Source organism: Chinchilla lanigera, unplaced genomic scaffold, assembly GCF_000276665.1.
Source record: "Chinchilla lanigera isolate Chin_1 unplaced genomic scaffold, ChiLan1.0 scaffold00092, whole genome shotgun sequence".
Lineage (NCBI taxonomy): Eukaryota > Metazoa > Chordata > Mammalia > Rodentia > Chinchillidae > Chinchilla > Chinchilla lanigera.
The window spans coordinates 4,433,804-4,454,318 of NW_004955493.1; the positions used below are offsets into that span (position 1 = coordinate 4,433,804).

Genomic DNA, 20,515 nt, shown 5'->3' on the forward strand with positions numbered 1-20,515 from the left:
TGCGGTGATCTATCTATTCTTCTTTATTCCTTTAGTAAGTACCTATTACTCCCCACAGTTTTACCAGCCTGGAGTTTAATTCCTGCTGGAAGGTATCAGTAGTCATATGAACCAGTTAATAAAGTAAATAAATAATAACAGGTCCTGACCAATGTCACAAACCTTGATGATAAAGATAAAGTCAGCCTTTGTGACTTAGGGCAGGTGTTGTTTTTGGTAGAATGGTCAGAGAAACCTTGCCTTATACAGCACTTTTAGTTGGTATGTAGATTTACAAAAGTTCAGACAACCATTAGTGTCATCTAATAGAACATTGTGTAGTGATGGAAGCATCCTTCTATCTGTACCTCCAGGCTAGTACCATTAGCTACTGGTAGCTATTGAACACTTGAAATATGGCTGGAACAGCTGAGAAATTGAATCTTTTTGTTTGCTTAATTTAAATTTAAATTATGATGTGTGGGTAGTGGCTTCCACATCGGACAGGCAGGTCCAAACATTGACGGAAGACCTGAATGGTGAGGAGAATCCCAGCTGTGCAAAGACCTAGGGAAAGACTGTTCTGTAGTAAGGAAAGAAGAAGTGTCAGCCGTCCAAAAATAAAGGGAATTTAGAGTGTTTAGAGATAGAGGATAGTAGTGCTATGGCCTGTAGAGGTGGCAAAGGAGTGATGAGGTGACAGAAAGAAGGAACTAAATTTAGAATGTGTTTTTACAGTCGAAGCAACAGACTTACTGGCTGTGACTTACTGAATGTGCTACAGGATGAGTGAGGGGAGGAATAACTTCTGAGTTTTGGACCCAGCAGTGGAGTGAATGATGGTGCCTTTTCCTGAGTGAGGAAGGCTGGGGGTGGGTGGGAGCTAGCTTGTTACTTGGGGTGGGGGTGTGTACAGTGTGCTGTCTGGCGATCTGCTAGGTATAATTCTGTGCATCAATTAGAGCATATTTACCTGCTTCCTTTCCTTTCTTCTTCTCTCCTTTCTTTCTAAAGGCTGTTCCTCTCTTCCCTATTTCCTTTATTTCTTCCATAATTCAACAGATATTTACTAAGACCTACTTAGTGCCAGGTACTAGTTAACGTGCTGGACACACATCAGTGTATGAAAGAGCCAAATTACTACACTTCTTTGGAGCTTATGATATTTGGGGACAGAATGATACCCAAGAAAATAGACATATCAACAAGATCATTTCGGAGAACAACAAGCCCTGTGAAGTAAACAAAAAAGGCTGGTGTGAAGGAAAGAGATTTCAGATAAGGAGCTTGGAGTGGGTGATTGCTTTCTGAGCAGGTAATGTTTGGGCTGAGGAAAAGTATATGTGCCGCCAAAGCAAGTACATGGGCTGAGAGTAAGAATAAGAAAAGGTACAAATTATGGGAAGAGTAAGGGAGGGTGTGTGTGTGTGTGTGTGTGTGTGTGAGAGAGAGAGAGAGAGAGAGAGAGAGAGAGAGAAAGAGAGAGAGAGAGAGAAGCAGAGAGACTGTAGGTTTGGTATACATGAATATCTGATGCTTTGTCACTCTTTGTAGCATAGCCTGAATGCACGTCTGTGCATATCTCTAGGTGTGCACTGATCTCCTTTCCTGTCATTTCTCCATCTGTTATGTGATTAGATTGATTGGTTTGAAAATCTGTTTAGTATTTCATACACCCCAAGCTGTGAAAGTTTGCTCTAAATACAGCTACTGTAGGATGCACTGATTAATTTATTTACATTGTTGAAGCTAGAACTCTTGATTTGGGGACGCAACTTTCTGAAAGAAACAGCCCAAGAGCAGTGCAGAAGGCGCATGCCTGAGCACTGTGAGGAAGAGGTTGTCCTGCTGTCCTAGCCAAATGGTGGTTGTGGGAGCGAGGGAGCTTCTGGCTACATTCACTCAGCAAAGAGTATAATTTCCTGCAATGCTGTGTGTCAGGTGCACCCAACTCTAGGCATGAAGCACATCCTACCAGGCAACATTCACACTGCAAAAGTTCAGACATCCATTAGTGCCATCTAACAGAACTTTCTGTAGTGATGGAAGCATCCTTCTATCTGTACTTCCAGGCTAGTACCATTAGCTATTGATAGCTATTGGACACTTGAAATATGGCTGGAACAGCTGAGAAATTGAATCCTTGAGTTTGCTTAATTTAAATTTAAATTATTATGTGTGGGTAGTGGCTTCCATATCAGACAGGCAGGTCCAAACGTTTATGGGAGACCTGAATGGTGAAGAGAATCCCAGCCGTGCAGAGATCTGCGGAAAGACTGTTGTGTAGTAAGGAAAGAACAAACAAATGCCAGCTCTCCAAAAATAGTGGATGTGTATGGATTGCTGCTTCCATCCTGCCTTACTTATTTTTCAGGTTTCCATAGCCAGGCATGATTGGCCCCAGTAGCACTGTGACTATGAAAACATCAAGGGCTTTCCTGAACACAGTCTTTCTCAAGGACCATGTTCCTTAGGCCACATGGAAGAAGCACATGTAGATTATTTACAAATGCTCAGTTCCTTTTAAGGATATTCAGGAGCTAAAGACGAAAGGCCTTCACTCTGAACACTGATCCTAAGACGGGGGTTGTCTAGGAATGCACAATGAGGGACTGGCTTTGTATGTGATGCAAACAACAAGTAAAGCTTACACTGAGCAGTTCGTTTCTTTCAGGTGCCCTGCGGAGTGCACTGCTAATCTCATAAGACATGCTCTGGGCGTGGCCTTGGTTGTGATTCTCAATTTATTTGACAAGGAAATTGAGGGTTCAGGTGGTTAAGTAGGTTTCCCAAAGTCATTTAAAGAGGGGTTGGCAGAGCCAGGATCCCAGTCACCTGCCGCAGGTTGAGAGTTATTTACCTGAGGAGGCAGAAGATGGTGCTCACTGGCTACAGATGGAACGAGAGATGTTGCTGTTATTGTCCTTCTTGCTCCTCCTCCTCCTCTGCCTCTTCTCCTCCTCCTGTCCTTCTCCCCTTCCTTTTTCTCCTCCTCCTTTTCTGCTTCCCTTCCCCTTTCTTCTTCTCTGCCTCTTCCTTCTTCTCCTCTTCCTCTCCTTCTTTCCTCTTCCTCTTTCTCATTCTCTTCCTCCTCCTCCTGCTTCTGTTTCCCCTCCTACTTTTCTTCCATCTCCTCTCCTGTTTCTCCACCTTTTCTTCCCTCCCCTCTTCATTTTTCTTCTCCTTCTTGCTGGAGATTGAACCCAAGGCCTTGCACATACTTGGCAAACTCTCTATCACTAAGCCATACCCCCAGATCCTAATAAGGGGTGTTCTGGGTGGGCAACTAGCAGAGCCACCATAGATGGAGAGGCTGACCACCCTGATTCAATTATTGTACATTATGTGTATTGTACAATATGTATTCAATGACCATACTTACTCCATAATATGTAAATTAACATAAAAATGTAAATTAACATAATTGTGATTAATAAAAAAGAGGCCATGGTGCTGTTTTGAAAGGCAGGTGGAATAAAGCAAATAGTAGCCCAAGGAAAGGCAAGACTTAAATAAAAACCCATTGAAGTAGTGGTTGCCTTTGCAAAGAACAATATTTACATTACCTAAAGCTGAGAGCTCTGACGCCCCATGTAGTTTGAAGTTATTGGTCACAGATACAAGGGTGACAGAGGGCTTAGATCACCAGCAGGATGCAAGTGAGAAGGAATTGGGGCTTGAAGTATCCCTGAAGCAGTGATGGGGGTGAAGTGTGAGGTGGAGAAGCCCTGATCACAGGCTTCCTGAGAGGAGCCCTCTCCTATCAGCGTCTTGCACTGTGACACTTCCGTAATCATCAACTAATTTTGCATCTGTCCTTTGAGATGCTGAGTCCAAAGACAGAAAATTCAATAAGATAGCTGATAGAAGTTGGTGTGTGACGGGCTGGGGATTTAGCTCAGCGGCAAAAGCGCCTGCCTGGCAAGCACAAGGTTGTGAGTTCGGTTCCCGGTACCGGAGAAAAAACAAAAAAAAAAAAAAAAAAAGAAGTTGGTGTGTGACTTCTGGAGAGGCACTCTCTTTGATCAGAGAAGTACACTCTGGATGAGGTCTTTCATCAGGGGCAGGGAAATATTTCTCAACCTGGTTCACTCAAAAGTAAACAGACATCTTGTCTTGAAACTTCTGGATAAGGATGGTTTGATTACAAAAGACAAAGGGGTGAAAGGGGAGTTGTTAGCATGAGGATCTGGTGGAAGCTGAGGTTGCTGGCAGGCAATGGTTTAGATTTTACTTTCTTGCTTTCCAAGCTGTGGGCTTGAGAATTGTTACAAAGGATCTCTACCTCCCTCTAGATACCCAACATGGAGTATAAATAAAGTCAGCATAAACACCCATGCAAAGACGGAGGAAGAGAGAGAGAGCAAGAAAGCAGCCTTTAAAAAATATAGATTAAATAATGACTCAAACACAAATGAATTTTAAAAGATTGTTGAATGTAGAGTTGCTTTCTGTCCATATGTGCTTTGGAAATCAAATGCTATAAAATAAAGTCAGCTTCTGTCTGGGGGTGGCCTGTTGACATTAAAGACAAGTGATCACTTTGGGGAAGGGCAGGGATGACAGGAAAACGAGCAATGCCTACTGTGTGTACAGTGTCCAGCATGGGTCCTCCTATGCACTGCTCCACCCAGTGAGGCTTCCCAAATGTTGAGGCTCCTCAGGCTGTCGAGAAGAAAAAGATTTCTAGCAATTTGGTGGTGTATGTGCCAAGCTGAAGCTGTTTGCTATCCTAAGATCAAATTGTGTTTATGTCTACTTAGACAGGTGGATTTCTGTGTATTACCGATACTGTGTAAATAAGGGCATGTATCAGAAGCCCCCAGGAACAGTCAGAGCTTGGCCAAGGCTGCTGTGTTTGCTCACTCAACAGACAGATCTATTTCCACCCACTGTGTGCTGCACTTCACCTGCAGCAGTAGAAAGAGGGGATGTTCACTGGTATTCACTCTGTGCCAGGATGCCCAATCGTGTATAGTCTTGATGCATAAAATTAAAAATTTTGTATTTATAATTGTATTGATAATTATATTGTATTGATAATTGTGTTGATAATTACATTTTGGGACCAGTGAAATTGGTCCCAAAACTTAAGTCCTATGTGAGCAAAGAGATCAATAGCAGGAGAACAAAAGCTTCGATCCTCCATAGTATACTGTGGCATTTCTGTACCATCAAGGGCTGGTCAGACAGACTCAGACAACTAAGCCTTCTTCTGAGCTCAAGAGAAGCTGTCACATGCCCTGAACGTATGAGAGCATTTTCTCTGTGGGGTTTGATCAAGAACTTGGATGTGGAAGTCTTAATACTATGTGGTCAGCTCCTGACTATTGTGAAGGTGAAACCACCATGAGAGTTGGTGAGGAACAATAAAGTCCTCATTATCCTCCCCTGAAAGAGCAAGACATACCTTTGAAAAGCTGTGAGCCCACCTGCCATAGGGATGGATGGAGAAGGCCTGAAAAGAGCACTTTTCTTTTGCCTTTATTGCTTACTTTTTAACATGTCTTAGGCCACAAAGTAAGAGGAAGTTGCCTCACTGATTCTTTGATGAGTTCACCTAAACATGGTTCAGAACAATTGGATGCCCTTAGAAGAGATTAATGTGCATGATTTTTTCAAGACAGGATATGTTCTCATTTTCTCTCTTTGCCCCTTTCTGGTGGATGGTTCTACCACTACTCTACCCTTACCTTATTCACTTATGATGAGTATCTTCAGAACTTCATCTGAATCTCTTTGGCTTTAGCAGAATCCTCAGGAAAAACACAAAGAGGATCCCCGTCCCTTTTCACATTGTACTCAGTCTCCAGCATGACTTCTAGTTACCACCCAACTGGGCCATGAATCTGGTCCATGGCACCCACAGGCACTCTCCGTTTCCTTGCCCTCTTCATTATTCGGCCCCACCTACCTGTCACAAGCACCAAATGTCCACTAGCTCCTGAGCACTGAGTAGATGACTGTCGGTTCAAATTATGGTTTTCAAACTCAGCTGGATGCTTGTGGTCTGTGATAGTTCAATATGTAAATCAGATAAACTGCTCCTTGGCCCTTGGGTTTCAAGACTGGTTCTGAAATTCTAATTCAAACTATGGCTTGAAACCATTATGATTAGTTTGAATAGAAGTCCTTTGTCGGTCGTTATTCAGAACCAAACCACCTCTGGTACCTCCCTGGAGCTCCCCACGGAGGACAGGATGAGTCCAGTCTTCACTGGTCCCATGGGGTTGGCTCTTTTGGTGGCTCTACCTCATCTGAGCCACATTTAGGCAGAGATTTTCAAAACCCGCCCAGCCAGCAAGTTTTCTCATGCCTGGGACACTGTGTCCATCAATTCTTCATAATCACCATTCTAAGATTTGGAGCAGAGTCTCTAGACTGCTATGGATTAATTACTCACTGACGTAACAACCCTTGTAACGGTAATGATAGCAAACACTTACGTAGTGTCTATTATGTGCCAGGCAATAAAGTCAGGTGTGGAGTTTTGAATGTGGTTTGTGCATATCTCCCAAGAGCTTATGTGTTGAAATTTAATCTGCATTGTGAAGTAATACAAAAGTAGAAATTAATCTTACTATGGTGTGTAGAGGTGGGTCCTTTGGAAGATATTAAGATTAAATACAGTAATCAGGGTGTTTCCTCCATGTTTGACTTGGTGGTGGCTTCAGAGAGACAGAGACAGAGAGAGAGAGGCACATGTCTGCCCTGTACCACATCAGAATTCTGACAGCAAGAAAGGCACTACCAGATGCAACTGTGCCTCCAGACCAGGAACCCAAATAAACTTCTCTTCTTTATAAATTTCCCAGCCTCAGGTATTTCCTTACAGTATTGCAAAACAGACTAAATCAGCAGCACGCATTTCAAAATATTCAGCTTTTAAGAAAACTTCTTATGATTTCACTTTATAGATAAGGGAATCTAACTAGGCACAGAAAGGTTAGGAAGCTTTTCCAAGGTCCTATCTATAATTAAAGGTAGAACCTACACTAAAATCCAGGCAGTTTTTTTTAAAACAATGGTTCTCAACTGGAAGTAATTTGGAGCCCTGAGGGACCTTTTGGAATATCCATAGATACTTGTGGTTGTCGTGACTATAAGGTGCTACTGGCATCTGGAGAGTGGAGATGAGAGATGCTACTCAGCGTACAGTGTGCAGGTCAACCCCTATAATAAAGAGTCCTCTGTCCAAAGTATTCATAGTGCTGATAATGGCACCCTGGATTAAACCAAGGCAGATGAAACATGAAGTCTTCTCAATGGCTTGGTCGAGGACATTCCAACATCTTTTATTCAGTCCATAAGTGGATGTAACTGCTTTACTTGCCCTGGAGATAAAAATTAGAGAAACCTAAGAAACGAAGAATGAGATATCTTTCCTGGGTGACGGTGATGTGTGGTGGGGATCGAGGCAGGGTATGAGTGGTGATGAATTCTCTTGCTGTCTCTTCCAGGAGAGTCTCTGGAGGCAAAAACAAGACCAGAATAATTCTTATTAGGGAAACAGAATCCATAAATTGTTAAGATCTCATCCAGCCGCATTGTTTCCTTTTTGAATCCTCTAACTCTGCCCCTAAGGCCCTCAAGCCTAGCACATGACACTGGTCTCTTTTCACTGGAAATAACCAAGCCAGTTCCTAAATAATGCTCTCCTTGTTGCCTGATCTCAAGGTTTCACATATCTGCTGTTACCAAGATTCTCTACCAGTCAAAATTGCCTACCAGACCCTCATTTCTCCATGAAGGTGCTGTCCTGACCCCTTCCCCAGGCTTGGCTGAACTTCAGACCTTCATTTCCTTTGTCAGATCAAATAATGTGGTGATGCATGACTTTGCTTGGTCTCACATCTCAACTCTGCCATGTCAAGCTATGTGATCTTAGCCAAGGCACTTAACTTCTCTGTATCTCAATTTATTCATTGATGCCATGCAGATGCTTTTCTTTTTTTTCTGCCTTTCTTTCTCTCTCTCTTCCTTCCTTCCTTCCTTCCTTCCTTCCTTCCTTCCTTCCTTCCTGTACCAGGAATCGAACTCACGGCCTCACACTTGTCAGGCAGGTGCTGTGCTGCTGAGCTAAATCCCCAACCCTGGTATCTACTTTCTTAGCTTGCTCCAGTTGGCTTAATCCGTTATCACCTCAGTGGAATGTCTATTACAAAGATTACCATGAAGCTAATCGAAAAATCTGTGGACTTACCTGAGATAAACTTAAAACCAACAAAAGTTCCTAAGATGCTGGGTTTGATGTGTTCTTCCACAAGTGTGATGATGTGTCATTTCAACATGGGATGCCCTTCCTTATTCTTCTTTGTGCATGTATTCCTTTTCTGCCCCTCCTCCTCCTTCTTCACCCTCCTATGCCTCCTTTTACCTCACTGTTCTGCTCATACTCTTTCTCAGTTTTTCATCCTTTCATCTTTATTTCTCCTTTCTGTCCTATCTTCTCCTTCCCCTTCTTCGTGCAGTACTGGGGATTGAAACCAGGGCCTTTGCACTGAATTACTTCCACAGCCCTTTTAAATATTTTATTTAAAAAGTCACTAACTTGCTCGGGCTGTGCTAGAACTCATAGTCCTCCTGTCTCAGGCTCCCAGGGTGGTGGTGTTAAAAGCATGATCATCATCCCTGACTCCTTCCTCTGTTTTCCAGTCTTCCTCATTCTTTGCTTGTCCCCTTATTTCCTGTTTCTCCTGCTCTGTCCTATACCTTTCTGGCCCCTTCTCCCACTTGTAGGTGTGTGGAAGCAGCTAAAATGAAACAGGTACAATTCCATCTGGAAAGAGACTTTTGTCCACAACAGAGATGCCCCATCGGAACCACAGGCCACTTCATGAAATGTTGTATTCCAGTCTTCCTTTCCAAGTACTTATTCTCAGCTGAAGGGCAGAGATCATACATAACTTACCATTAACATACGCCTAACATCTGGTGCTTAATAAGCACCAATAAATATTCAATGGGATTAATGAGGGAGTGACTATTAACCAAGCCCTTTCATTGTACAGGAATTTGAAATTCAGGGAGGCAACACCCCTGCCCTACATTCATTCAGCAAGTTAGTTATTAAGTCAGAATTATAACTCAGCACTCCTCCCTTCTCAATTTCCATTTGGCTGATAGCCCTGTGGGCATAAGGCTGGCTTTTCATGGGTATCTGTGCAGAAATGTGGCTTTCAAATAGCTTGACTTTTCTGCCTTTAGGAAGTGAGGATTCATGAGTTTGGGTTTGAAAAGTGCAGTGAAATTCCTGAGGTAACCGGACAAGGCAAGTTCTTGACTATGAGTGGCTGAGCAGGATTCCTTTTCTCTGGGACTCTGCTCCCACCTCTCTATGAAGAGCTCAGTGAGACACGGGATCCGTAAGTTTTAGCCAGTATAACACGTGAAATTGTCTGTGTGGTGCATGGCAAGCGGCAGCTGCTCAGCTGAATTTCTAAGTGAGTTTCTTTCCTCAGTGAGAGTAACTGGCCCCACCACCTGCCCTTGCCTCACTACGGTTTTCTCGAGTTACAGTTCATCAGGAAGGCTCAGAAAATATTGCTAATTTATGCACCATTTATTCCACTGGATAATGCATTGGGGAATATGTAAGGTGCCCCTAAACCTCTAATTCAGGCAAGCCCAAGCTCTGGTGCTGACCCTTCCAGAGAGAATGGGCACTTTATATTTCACATCATTGATTCCTCACTCCCTCGGCATTCATGATCACGTCCCTTTGCTTCCCTTGAGGAGGCTCCAGAGAGAGATATTACAAATTGAATGATGTAGCTTGATCTGGCAAGAATTTCTAGGGATGCCAGCCTGGGTCCTGCAGCTCCCAGTGGCCAGTTGGTGACTTACCTTTACAGTTCACATTGACATTGCCACCTACAGCTGGGGACCTTGGGCCAGCCACGTGACCTTGCTGAGGGTCTGTGTTTTGGTTAAGTATTTCAGGCAACAACCAAAAGCCTGGGCTTTGGTATAAGGCTGAGCCTGGATTGAATGCTGGCTCCATCTCTTCTGGTTTGGGGCAAAATAATCAATCTTACTGGGTTTCAGTTTCCCGATCTCAAAAATGGGGATAACAATGGTATTTTCTTAAAAGAGTTGTGTTACATTTTGACAGCTAACATGTTGAGAATCTATTGTATGTGAGGCATGCTGTAGACAGTAATACAAATTCCCTATGAGAAGGGTTATCATTCATGGATGCTCACAAATTACAGGTGCTTCTCAACTTATGTCAGAATTATATTCCCAACAAATCCATTGTAAATTGGAAATATCAGGGTTGGAAAATGCATTTAATTCACCAAACATACTGAGCATTATAATTCGGCAGCTCAGTGCACTATGGAGTATTGATTATGTCCTCTCATGATTGCTTGGTTGACTGGTGTCTGCTGCCCAGTCATAGCTGGGTGGTGGTGAGCACCTTTAGGCTCAGCTACTCAGGAGGCTGTGATGGCGGAATCACTTGAACCCTGAGTCTGAGACCAGCCTAAGCAGCATAGTGTGAAGAGAGAGACAGAGAGACAGAGAGAGAGAGACAGAGAGAGACAAGGAAAGACAGAGAGAGACAGAGACAGAGAGGGAGAGACAGAGGGAGAGACAGAGAGAAAGAGACAGAGACAGAGAATTGTGTATCACTTATCACTAGCCTAGGAAAAGATCCAAATTCAGAATTCAGTGTGGTGTCTGTTGCATGTGTATCATTTCACATCATCATAAAATGGACAAATTCTGAGTTCAACCATGTACGTAGGTGCCCATCTGTAAGTAGGACTAAGTACTTTGCACAGGGTCGCACAGCTAGTCACTGGACACACAGTAGGTATGCCTAGCTCTGGAATCTGGGCTCTTAACAGCAAGGTTGGAGAGTACAATCTCTGAACTTGCTTGCAGAAGCCAGTCTGGCTTCTCCACCTGGAAAGGGCATGGGTGAGGGCACTCACCCTGAGCTGTGTGGCAACTGCTCTTCTGGTTTCCTAGAAGCCCCCGGATGCTGCTGACCTGCCCTGGACAGGGGCTGTGCTTAGCCAAGCGCCCATAGCGATGGAGCTGGGTGGGGTGGGTGAGAGTTGGCTAGTGTCTCATAAACATTTGGGGCAGTGAGAGCAGCTGTGTGATCTTGCGGAACGATTCTCGCTTCAGGACTGTGTGTTGACGCTGATGTCACGGCTGCTCTGAGCACCCAAGATACTGTTAACGAGCTGTTCCAAGCCCAGATGCAGTGTTTTCTCACCATATGGCCCACACTGAAGTGCATGGTCTTTCCAAAACACTCAGCCCCATGCCTGGAAAACCTTAGAGGAGCCCTGTCCTCCAGTCTGCCCCACGCCTTCTCATGCCCAGGGGCCATGTATCCCTTTGTACGTCATTCATTTGATTCTGCAGTAACTACAAATTGTTATGGCAGTTACTGTGCGCCAGATGCCCTGTTAGGCGCAGGGAATACACAGGTGAATAAAACATTACCTGTGGCCTCGAGGACTGGCACTAGCTGAACAGGGTAGGGGAACCAATCATATATTATGGCCTTCTTCTTTTCGTGCTATTTTATTTTACTGTTATTTTTATTGCAGTGCCAGGAAATGAACTTAGGGCTTAGGTGTGTGAGGCCAGCTACCACTGAGCTCCATCATGCCCGTTCTGTGGGTCTGTTGTAAGTTCTGTAATGCAGGCAGTTCACAAGGATCTGGGGATTAAAATGAGGTAATGAGAGCTGGGTGTAGCTCAGTGATAGAGCACTTGCCTAGCACGAGCTCAAAATCTCAGCTCCTTGCTGTGGCCCATAAACCTCTCCGTGGAAGCTCAGAGCTCCTAAAATTCAGTCTCCAGCCTTGTGCATGCGTGCACGCATGTGTACACACACACACACACACACACACACACACACACACAAGGAGTGAATGAAAATCTTTGTAAATATATTAGAAAAACAATTTTTTTACACCTTGCATCTAAAGGAGAACTTCCCAAGTAAACCAAGGGCAAGTCCCACTTTCTGTGAAGAGAAAGAGGGACAGATATTATTCTCTTACTGCCTGCCAGGTGGCTTCTGAGCATTATTTCTATTTTCTGACATTATTTCTTTTTTTTATTATTTTAAAAATAAAAGGAGGAAAACATTGACAGACAGACCGCCTTTTACAAAGTAGCAAAAGAACAGTACAGACAATACAGAGTTACAAACACAGTGGTAGGAAATTAACAATGCGTGTTGTATTACATATTGGTATCTTCAAAGTGGTTTCTTATGAAAACAGATAGAGACATGCAATATTGATCCATCAAGGACTCATTGACAGTTTCTTTCAGCAAAGAAATAGAAGACAGTGGAACAACTATGTTAGGTATCCTGTATATACATACATACAAAATTTCTCCTTCTTTCTCTTCTCTTTTCCCACATCCCAATTGCCCTTTACCTTTGAGTGTTTTCCTATCATTTCACAATGACTGTCATACCTCCTAGTTTAAATTAACTCTTTCAGGTTAATTAACAATAGAGGTGTGCACCTCCAACCTTGGTCTCCCCTTTGGATTTCAGATCCTGTGTTCATATGATTACTCAACACCTCTACTTGAGGAGGTAGCAGCTATCTCCTATTATAAGCCCAAATCAGACTTGGTATCTTGCCCCCCAGAGCTGCTTGTTGCTCAGTGTTCTGCCCACCAGTAAATGGCCCTGCCATGTGGCCATTAGCTCATGCTGACTGTCTCGGAGTCATCCATGATGGCTCTTTCCCTTGCACTCATCTCATTCATCAGGAAGGACTGTAGGCCTTTTGATAAAGTATGGTCCCATTGTGAACACTCTTGGCCTTGTCCTCTCCACCCACCGACAAACGCTGCCATGTCTACCGTGCTGCCCTGAGATGGTCTGTTAGCAGGTTACTTCCTCCTAATTTTGCAACGTTCCTCCCTGTCCTCTGCAGACCAGCCAGCAAACAAAAATTAAATGTAAATCACATCACACTGTCCTGTCCGCTATTCATCCATGGTGTCTCTTCACATAGAGAAGAAAGCTCCAGCTCCTTCTTGTGACCCATGGGCTCTCCAAGGTCTATTCTCTGCCCATTTTCCCCAACCGTATTTTCTAACAGCCTTACCTTTGCTCACTCCCTCCCCGGATCCCTGGCCTTTTTCCCATTCCTCAAGCAAACCACAATGTGAGAACACAGGCATATTGAAATGCCAGATTCTGGTGAGAGGAACATAACTAAATCCTAGAGAGAGAAAAGAAATAGAGGGTAAAACATTCCTGAGAAGGTGGAAGGGGGTGAGGTGAAGCTCAGATGGAGGGATCGGTCAGAGGCTGTATGAGAGAGGCCTCCTCCAGTCCTAGAGGAAGAAGGAGCCCAGGATGGTGTAGAGGTAGTTGCTGAAAAGGAGGCCCGGTGAGGAGACAAAGGAGGAAAAAAAGATGATTGAGTTAACAAAAACCTAGCTGTAGGATGGGCTAAGCCTAGCAGCGGGGATGAATGCCTCATAATTCATTCATCTACTTATTCAACAGATATTTGTTGATCTGCCATTTGCCAGGAACTGGTGTTAGGCACCGACGTTGGTCTTGAATTACTTTTGCTTAGCCATTGAACTTAGAAGCAAAATACACATTCATTCATTGAGACCTTGGAAAGTCTCCTTAGATTCTGAGTCTGTTTCCTTTGTAAGACCAGAATAATAAGGATGCCTCCTCTGCTGATTGAAATAGTTAAATGTGTGGTGTTATAAAAAGTTATCATTTATCAGAAGTAGTAGTGAGGTCGTATCTCTGTGGAGGTAGGGACCATGTCTATTTCATTAGCTATTAAATTGCTGGTAAGTGATCATTTATAGAATGAATGTGTGAATGAATGAATGAGTGAATGAATGAATGAATAAATAAAGAAGTTTTAAGAGGAGGGTTTTGGTACTTCATAGATTTTGAGAAGCTACTGGAAATACTCTCACTGACAAAGTAACCTGAGTAATTCATACCACAGCAGTTAAATTTTGGTTTAGCTCATCAGGCTTAAGCATTAGTGCTCCAGCTGCGGGAACTCTCTGACATTACACAATTTTACAAATTCATCTGAAGCGTGATGACCACAGACAGGCTCCTCTCTCTAGTCTGTTCTCTTCAGGGCCCCTTCCCTCCCTCTTGCACGAAGCACCAAGCTAGGCATGCATTCTTCTGTGGTCCCTGGCTTATAGGTTTTGTATCATTTCATCCTAGATGCTACAGATAAAAGATTTAAGGTTCAATGAGCTCTGGACAGATTGTCAAGTAGCCAAAGCAGGGGAGATGAATTTGGTGGGGGTCAATGGGACTCAAACACTGAGGTCTAAGAAGCAAATAGCAGAGAATGGACGTGAAGGAAAGCCACACAGCTGCTCCTGTGCTGCAGAAAAAGGCAACAAGCCCAGCACTCTGGCGCATGGTTACAATCCCAACACTCTGGAAGGCTGAGACAGGAGGGTGACAAGTTTAAGCCCAGCCTCAGTAATTTAGGAATTTAATGGGAAACTGTCTCAAAATAAAAGCATAAAAAGGGGTTTTGGATGTAGCTTAGTGCAGAGACCCTAGGATCAATCCCTAGTATTGCCAAAAATGAAGGCATAAAATACATATCCCAGGGACTAAAATTTGGGAAAGGCCATGTAAAATTACCTTTGTTCAGGTGATCTATTTGGCATCAACATTTAAGGTGTTTATAATATATGACTTTCAAAATAAAATAGGGAGTAATCGCTTCAATAGAAGTAGTATTCATGCATACCTCCGCAATTTCCTGGTTGGTCACCAGCCTCTACATCAGAAAATACTGTTAATACTGTGCACTTGAATCAGAATTTATTTTTCTACACCAGTCCTTTAGTTCAGCTTTTCCATTTGGTCAAAAGTTAAAAAAAAAAAAATTATTTGCCTTTTCCTAAGAATAGCTGTGAAAATGATCTTGGACAGCTGGTTTACTTTAAAAACAATTCTGGCATTAATTGGGTACTATTCAAAGTGATTTACATGCATTATCACATTTAATCTTCATTACAGTCCTATGTGGGATGGACTCTTATTAGCCAGAGCTCTTAAATGAGAAATTAAGCCTCAAAAGTGAGTAAGTAAATTCATTGAGGTTCCATGTGTTATCAGAACTTTCTGTCAGTGCCTTTGCATCGAACTACATTCCCAGCCACCTCTCATAGTGCTCAGATTACATGAGTGTCTGGCTACCATACCCAGCTATAATCAGAACTCTTAAACCCTACAAACCTGATTCCCAAAGCCTGAAACTGAGAGTTGAGTCTGGTGAGCACTAAACCAACACACAAACATAAAGTCAATCAAAACACTTTAGAGACTATGTCACTCCAAGATAATCATGATCATTTATGGCCAGAGCTACTGCTTTGATCTGAAAACTCCATACTACCCGAGCATTATACACTCACAAGGTCCAGTTCTGTGTGAATTTCTTTATGAGACAAATTCCTCTTGCTTAGTAAAAGTGCTTGCCGAGAAAGCTCAAAACCCAGCAGCAATTAATTATTGACAGAGCATGTGAATTAGAGATAAAAGAAAAGTCATTCTTTCTCCACACACGCGATAGTAAATAAATTTAATTATGGTAGGAGAAGCTAAGGGATCTTCGTCTGTATTAAGTTTTATTAGCGGAGACGTTTAAAAGCATGTCATCATAACAAAGAGGTCTTGTGTAATCCTAAATGTACCACTTTGGTGCAAGGCTTGGAAGTGAATAGACTTAATGGAGCACCTGGTGGCAGATGGCCCCCTGCACCAACAGGTATTGAACAGATTTATTATTAGCTAGCTGGGGTCTGTATATACGAACAACAAATTGACTGCATAATAGGATCCTTCACCTCATTTTATCACTGATAGGCCCAGTACGTTGGGATTCAGGGAAATGGCATCAAACCCCTTCAGTGTCCCAAATAAAAAACACAGATGGATGAGTAGGCATGGAGAAGTACTGTCATGAGAGGAACCAAGAGACGTGGGCTCCAGTATGGAATCTGTGTGAATCAGCTTTCTGTTACTTTAACAAATACCTGAGATAATCAATTGAATAGGGAAAGTTTATACTGGCTTATCATTTCAGAGGTGTCAGTCCATGGTTGATTAGTTCCATTGCTTTTGGGTCTACAGTAGTACCATGGTGGGAGCACATGGTAGAGGACAGCTGTCTCACCTCATGGGCAGAACATGGAAGCAAGAAAATGGAAATGAGGGGATTGGGGCCCCCATATCCTCTTCAGAGGCCTCCATGACCTCAATTCCTGCCACAAGGCACTATCACTTAAAGGTCCTACTACCTACCAATATGACAAGGACTGGGGACCAACCTTTCATCAGCACATGAGACTTTGGGGGGTGTTTCAGATTCAAACGATAGCAGGACCTCATCGGTGGCTCCCTGGGCAGACTTGCAACTGAAGGCAGACACAGCTCTCATAAGTGAATCGACCCTGTGTTAGATGCTTTGGCTCCACATGTCATTGTATTCTCAACAAAGCTCGAGCTAAGTTTTAAGATTTTACAAATGAGGATAATAAGGTTTGCTTGGTGATGTGACTCTGTCTGCAGGTTGTACGACCTGTCTGATGCATATGTCCATTCTCCGTCCCTGGCTTCTGTCTCCTCACTTGCACATTATACCTTTGGACTGAATCAGGGGTCAGAAAACATCCCCTTAGGGGCTGGGGATTTAGCTCAGCGGCAAAAGCGCCTGCCTGGCAGGCGCAAGGTCGTGAGTTCGGTTCCTGGTACCGGAGAAAAACCAAAAACAAACAAACAAACAAAAAAAAAACGAAAACATCCCCTTAAACAGCCGAGTAGGGAGTACATATCAGAGCCCCAGAGTCTCTCTCCTACTGGCTCAACTTGGTTGTTACAGTGCAAAAGCAGCCGTAGGTAAGATGCACAGAAAGTGTGGCTGTGTCCCAGTGAAGACTTCTTTGTGATCATCAAAATTCAAATTTTATATAATTTTTATGTATCATTCAGTGTTATTATTATTGTGGTTTTTCCCAACCATTTAAAGATGACAAATCCTTCTTAGCTGTGACTCATACAAAAACAGGAGGCAGGTAGTGGTTTGCCAGCTCTAGACTAGATCATCTTTGATGTCTTGTTGAGCTCCAACATTTTCTGAAAGCCACTAGGACAATAATAGGATCCTTCATTTATTAAGCGCTTGCACATGCCAAGTTCTGTACTAAATGCTTTTCTAACATTATCTCCCTTAATCCTTACACTACAGTGTGAAGTCAGTGCTATCATCATCTCCATTTCAGAGATTATGAGCCTAATGTGTAAAGAAATTAAGGGCATATCCAGGTTAAACATGATTGTAAGAGGTAGAAAAGCAACTTAAACTGGGGGTTGTAAGGTTCCCAAGACAGAATTCACAGCCTTATGCCACCTTTTCTGATAATTATATAGTCATGACTATAGTTGGGACACACAGATAAGTGAAATCCGATGTTTATAAGTTTTATTCTGTGACTTTCACTAGGTTACTCATGTCACACGTTTTGGGGCTGGGGATTTAGCTCAGCGGCACAGTGCCTGCCTGGCAAGCACGAGGTCGTGAGTTTGATTCCCGGTACAGGAAAAAACAAAACAAAAAGAACGGGTCATGTCACACGTTTTGTGCAAAGATGTTCAACAATTTGTGGGTAGGAATAACTATCCTCTTTCCTTTTACTCCCTCTTCCAGAAATGTGATGCCCAAGACCATTGAGGGGCAGATAACCATGGAGAAGACCCCAAGTTACTTTGTGACAAATGAGGCTCCCAAGCGCATTCACTCCATGGCCAAGGACATCAAATTGATCGTGGTGGTGAGGAACCCCGTGACCAGGGCCATTTCTGACTATACGCAAACACTGTCAAAGAAACCCGAGATCCCTACCTTCGAGGTGCTGGCCTTCAAAAACCGGACTCTGGGGCTGATCGATGCCTCGTGGAGCGCCATCCGGATTGGGATCTATGCCCTGCACCTGGAGAACTGGCTCCAGTACTTCCCTCTCTCACAGATTCTCTTCGTCAGCGGTGAGCGACTCATTGTGGACCCTGCCGGGGAAATGGCCAAAGTACAGGATTTTCTGGGCCTCAAGCGCGTTGTGACTGAGAAGCATTTCTATTTCAACAAAACCAAGGGATTCCCTTGCCTCAAAAAGCCGGAAGACAGCAGTGCCCCACGGTGCCTAGGCAAGAGCAAAGGTCGGACTCATCCCCGCATCGACCCTGATGTCATCCACAGACTTCGGAAATTCTACAAACCCTTCAACATGATGTTTTACCAAATGACTGGACAAGATTTCCAGTGGGAACAGGAGGAGGGTGACAAATGAGGCTAGAGCTGTGGAGGGAAGGCCAGTGAATACCAAGGGGGCTCTTTCCCTGAGACCTGAATTCCCCGGGTTCTGCGGCTTCAGCCTTGTGGGAGTGCCAAGTAGATCTCCTCTTTTGTGCAGTCAGGATTGCCTCCAAAGCTGTTGGCTGGGGCAAAGGGGTGGATCCCACAGCATTCCCAGGGAGAAAGCAGGCTTGATGTCTCTGGTTGACCAGATGGCCACAGCACACACCATTAATTCTTCTACTAGTCAGTAGAATGTGAAGGCAGCATAGATATCTGTCAATGTCAGAGACAGTGAGTGCATGAGTGTTTGTTTGAGTGGCAAAAAAGAAAGACCTACTTTACAGGGGCTCCTATGTTCGTTGGGGAACTTAGGTCTTAGACTTCTGTCTGGTCCTCGCACCTGATGTCTAACCTTCTGCTTTGGCTGACTCCAGAATGCTCTTTTTGGCTGAGTGCTCCAGGACTCTTAGGGAGCAGGGTCCTCCCTCTAAGGCATTTCTAGTCTTTCATCAAAGGCCTCATACCATGACCCCTGGCCTCCTCCTTCCGCACTGTATGAAGGCAGAGGCATGCACCTACGTTTCTCACCAAAACCATAGCTAACGGTCCTAGAAGCTGTCCTTCTAAGAGCCCACTAAGGGCTCTCTCTTCATGAGTAACCTGGAATTAAGGAGAGGCTCTGCATCCGTTAGAATCAGGTCCATAGGGCTGTTCTCAGAGAGGGATGATTACAACCGAGCCCAGAGCCCTGAGATCAGTGGAGATAAATGGCAACATATAAGGGAGAAAGAAGAAATTGAGTCCTCCTGGTGAGAAGTATCCTTTCCCAAAGACCCTCTCCCCCAAGCACCATGGTCCCCAGGCATGCTTTTGGGGTAGACTCTGTCCCCTAGAGTCACCAAAGAGGCAAAGACCCGTAAGTTGGTGTGTCTACTGTTGTGAATCACCCCTAGTGAAGCAGTGGGGAAGAAGCAGTCACCCTCTGTTTGTCTTACCACTGCCGTTCAGGGTCACCTCATGGTTCATTTTCGCTACTCAGAGATGGCATCTAATGGGACAATGGCAAGAGGGCTGATTCCATTTGTCAGATTCAGTTTAAGGGGGGTGGGAGAGGTCAAGGGCTGTCTTCAGACACCCCTATCAAGGGCTGCCGAGTAACGTGTCCCTTTCCATTAGTTTGATTCAATTAAAATACAGCATTTGACATAAAGCACTTGTTCACATAGCTCCAAAACCAGGAATTGTTCTAGTAAAATTGGAAATTTGTATAAATGGGGGAAGTTAAATCTGTTCCACTGTTATTAAACTGTCATTTCTCCCGCTCAATGAAAACTGTGTTGTTATAAAGCTTCATGCAAACCTGATTAATGAGTTTTGATGGCGTGTTTGTGTTGATCATTTCCATCTTCACCCTTACCCCTGGAATGCTGGGAACATCCTTGCTCTGGGGTGACCAGAAAGCACCGGGTTTGGGAGATTTGGAGAATTCTGTCTGCAAAGCAGGATGATTCTTGCCATAACACAAAGAAAGTGGCTCCTGAAGACAGTGCAGTTTACCCTATCTCAGTCAGTCCCGGCAAGGAATTGACTGATACAGATTCAGAAACACCTTTACAAATAATTTTTTTCCAGATAAGAAAAACTCAGCTGAAAGCAACAGATACACTTTCAATACCAAAGTAAGAGAAGCTACAGATCAAAACACACACACATCCATTGGAAGGAAGAGAGTGCACACTTGTTCCGAAGGGTGTGCTGTGGGGTTGGCTGGCGTTGGGCCCTCTACTGTGAGCAGAGCAATGAGGGAGTGAGTTTCAGCTCTGGTTACACCTGTGACTCAGCTTGGGATTTTTGTTCAGTGTGCAGCTCCCTGAGCTCCGTTTCAGATCTGGTGAATCAGAAATTTTAAAGTGGGACTTAGGCATCAAGTCTTTCAAACATATTTTTAGGGAGGCTGGCATTGAGAGCAACTGGAGGAAAGTCTTATCTCCGTATTGCTTTGCCCCTTCTTCTTCCCTCTCATCTTCCTTTTATGCTTTGGTGGGAGTTATTTCAAAGGGAAATGGACACCGGGGTTTAATGGACACCTTGCATGTTTTCTTTTGGAGTTCAATAACAGCTCAGTGAAGGGGGGATTTTATAATTTAGACAGTGTGGTATCTGCTTGGAGAAAG

The 20,515-nt window shown here is 43.8% G+C and overlaps 1 protein-coding gene across 1 annotated transcript in view; it reads left to right on the top strand.

Annotated features, from left to right (window-relative positions):
* Hs3st4 (heparan sulfate (glucosamine) 3-O-sulfotransferase 4) overlaps positions 1 to 19,705 on the top strand; it is a 222,580-nt gene extending 202,875 nt beyond the window's left edge. The window contains exon 3 of the mRNA XM_005405131.2: positions 17,697 to 19,705. Within this exon, the coding sequence (XP_005405188.2) occupies positions 17,697 to 18,333 (637 nt within the window). The 3' untranslated portion in view covers positions 18,334 to 19,705. The remainder of the gene's footprint in view (positions 1 to 17,696) is intronic.
* Positions 19,706 to 20,515: the final 810 nt, after the last annotated feature.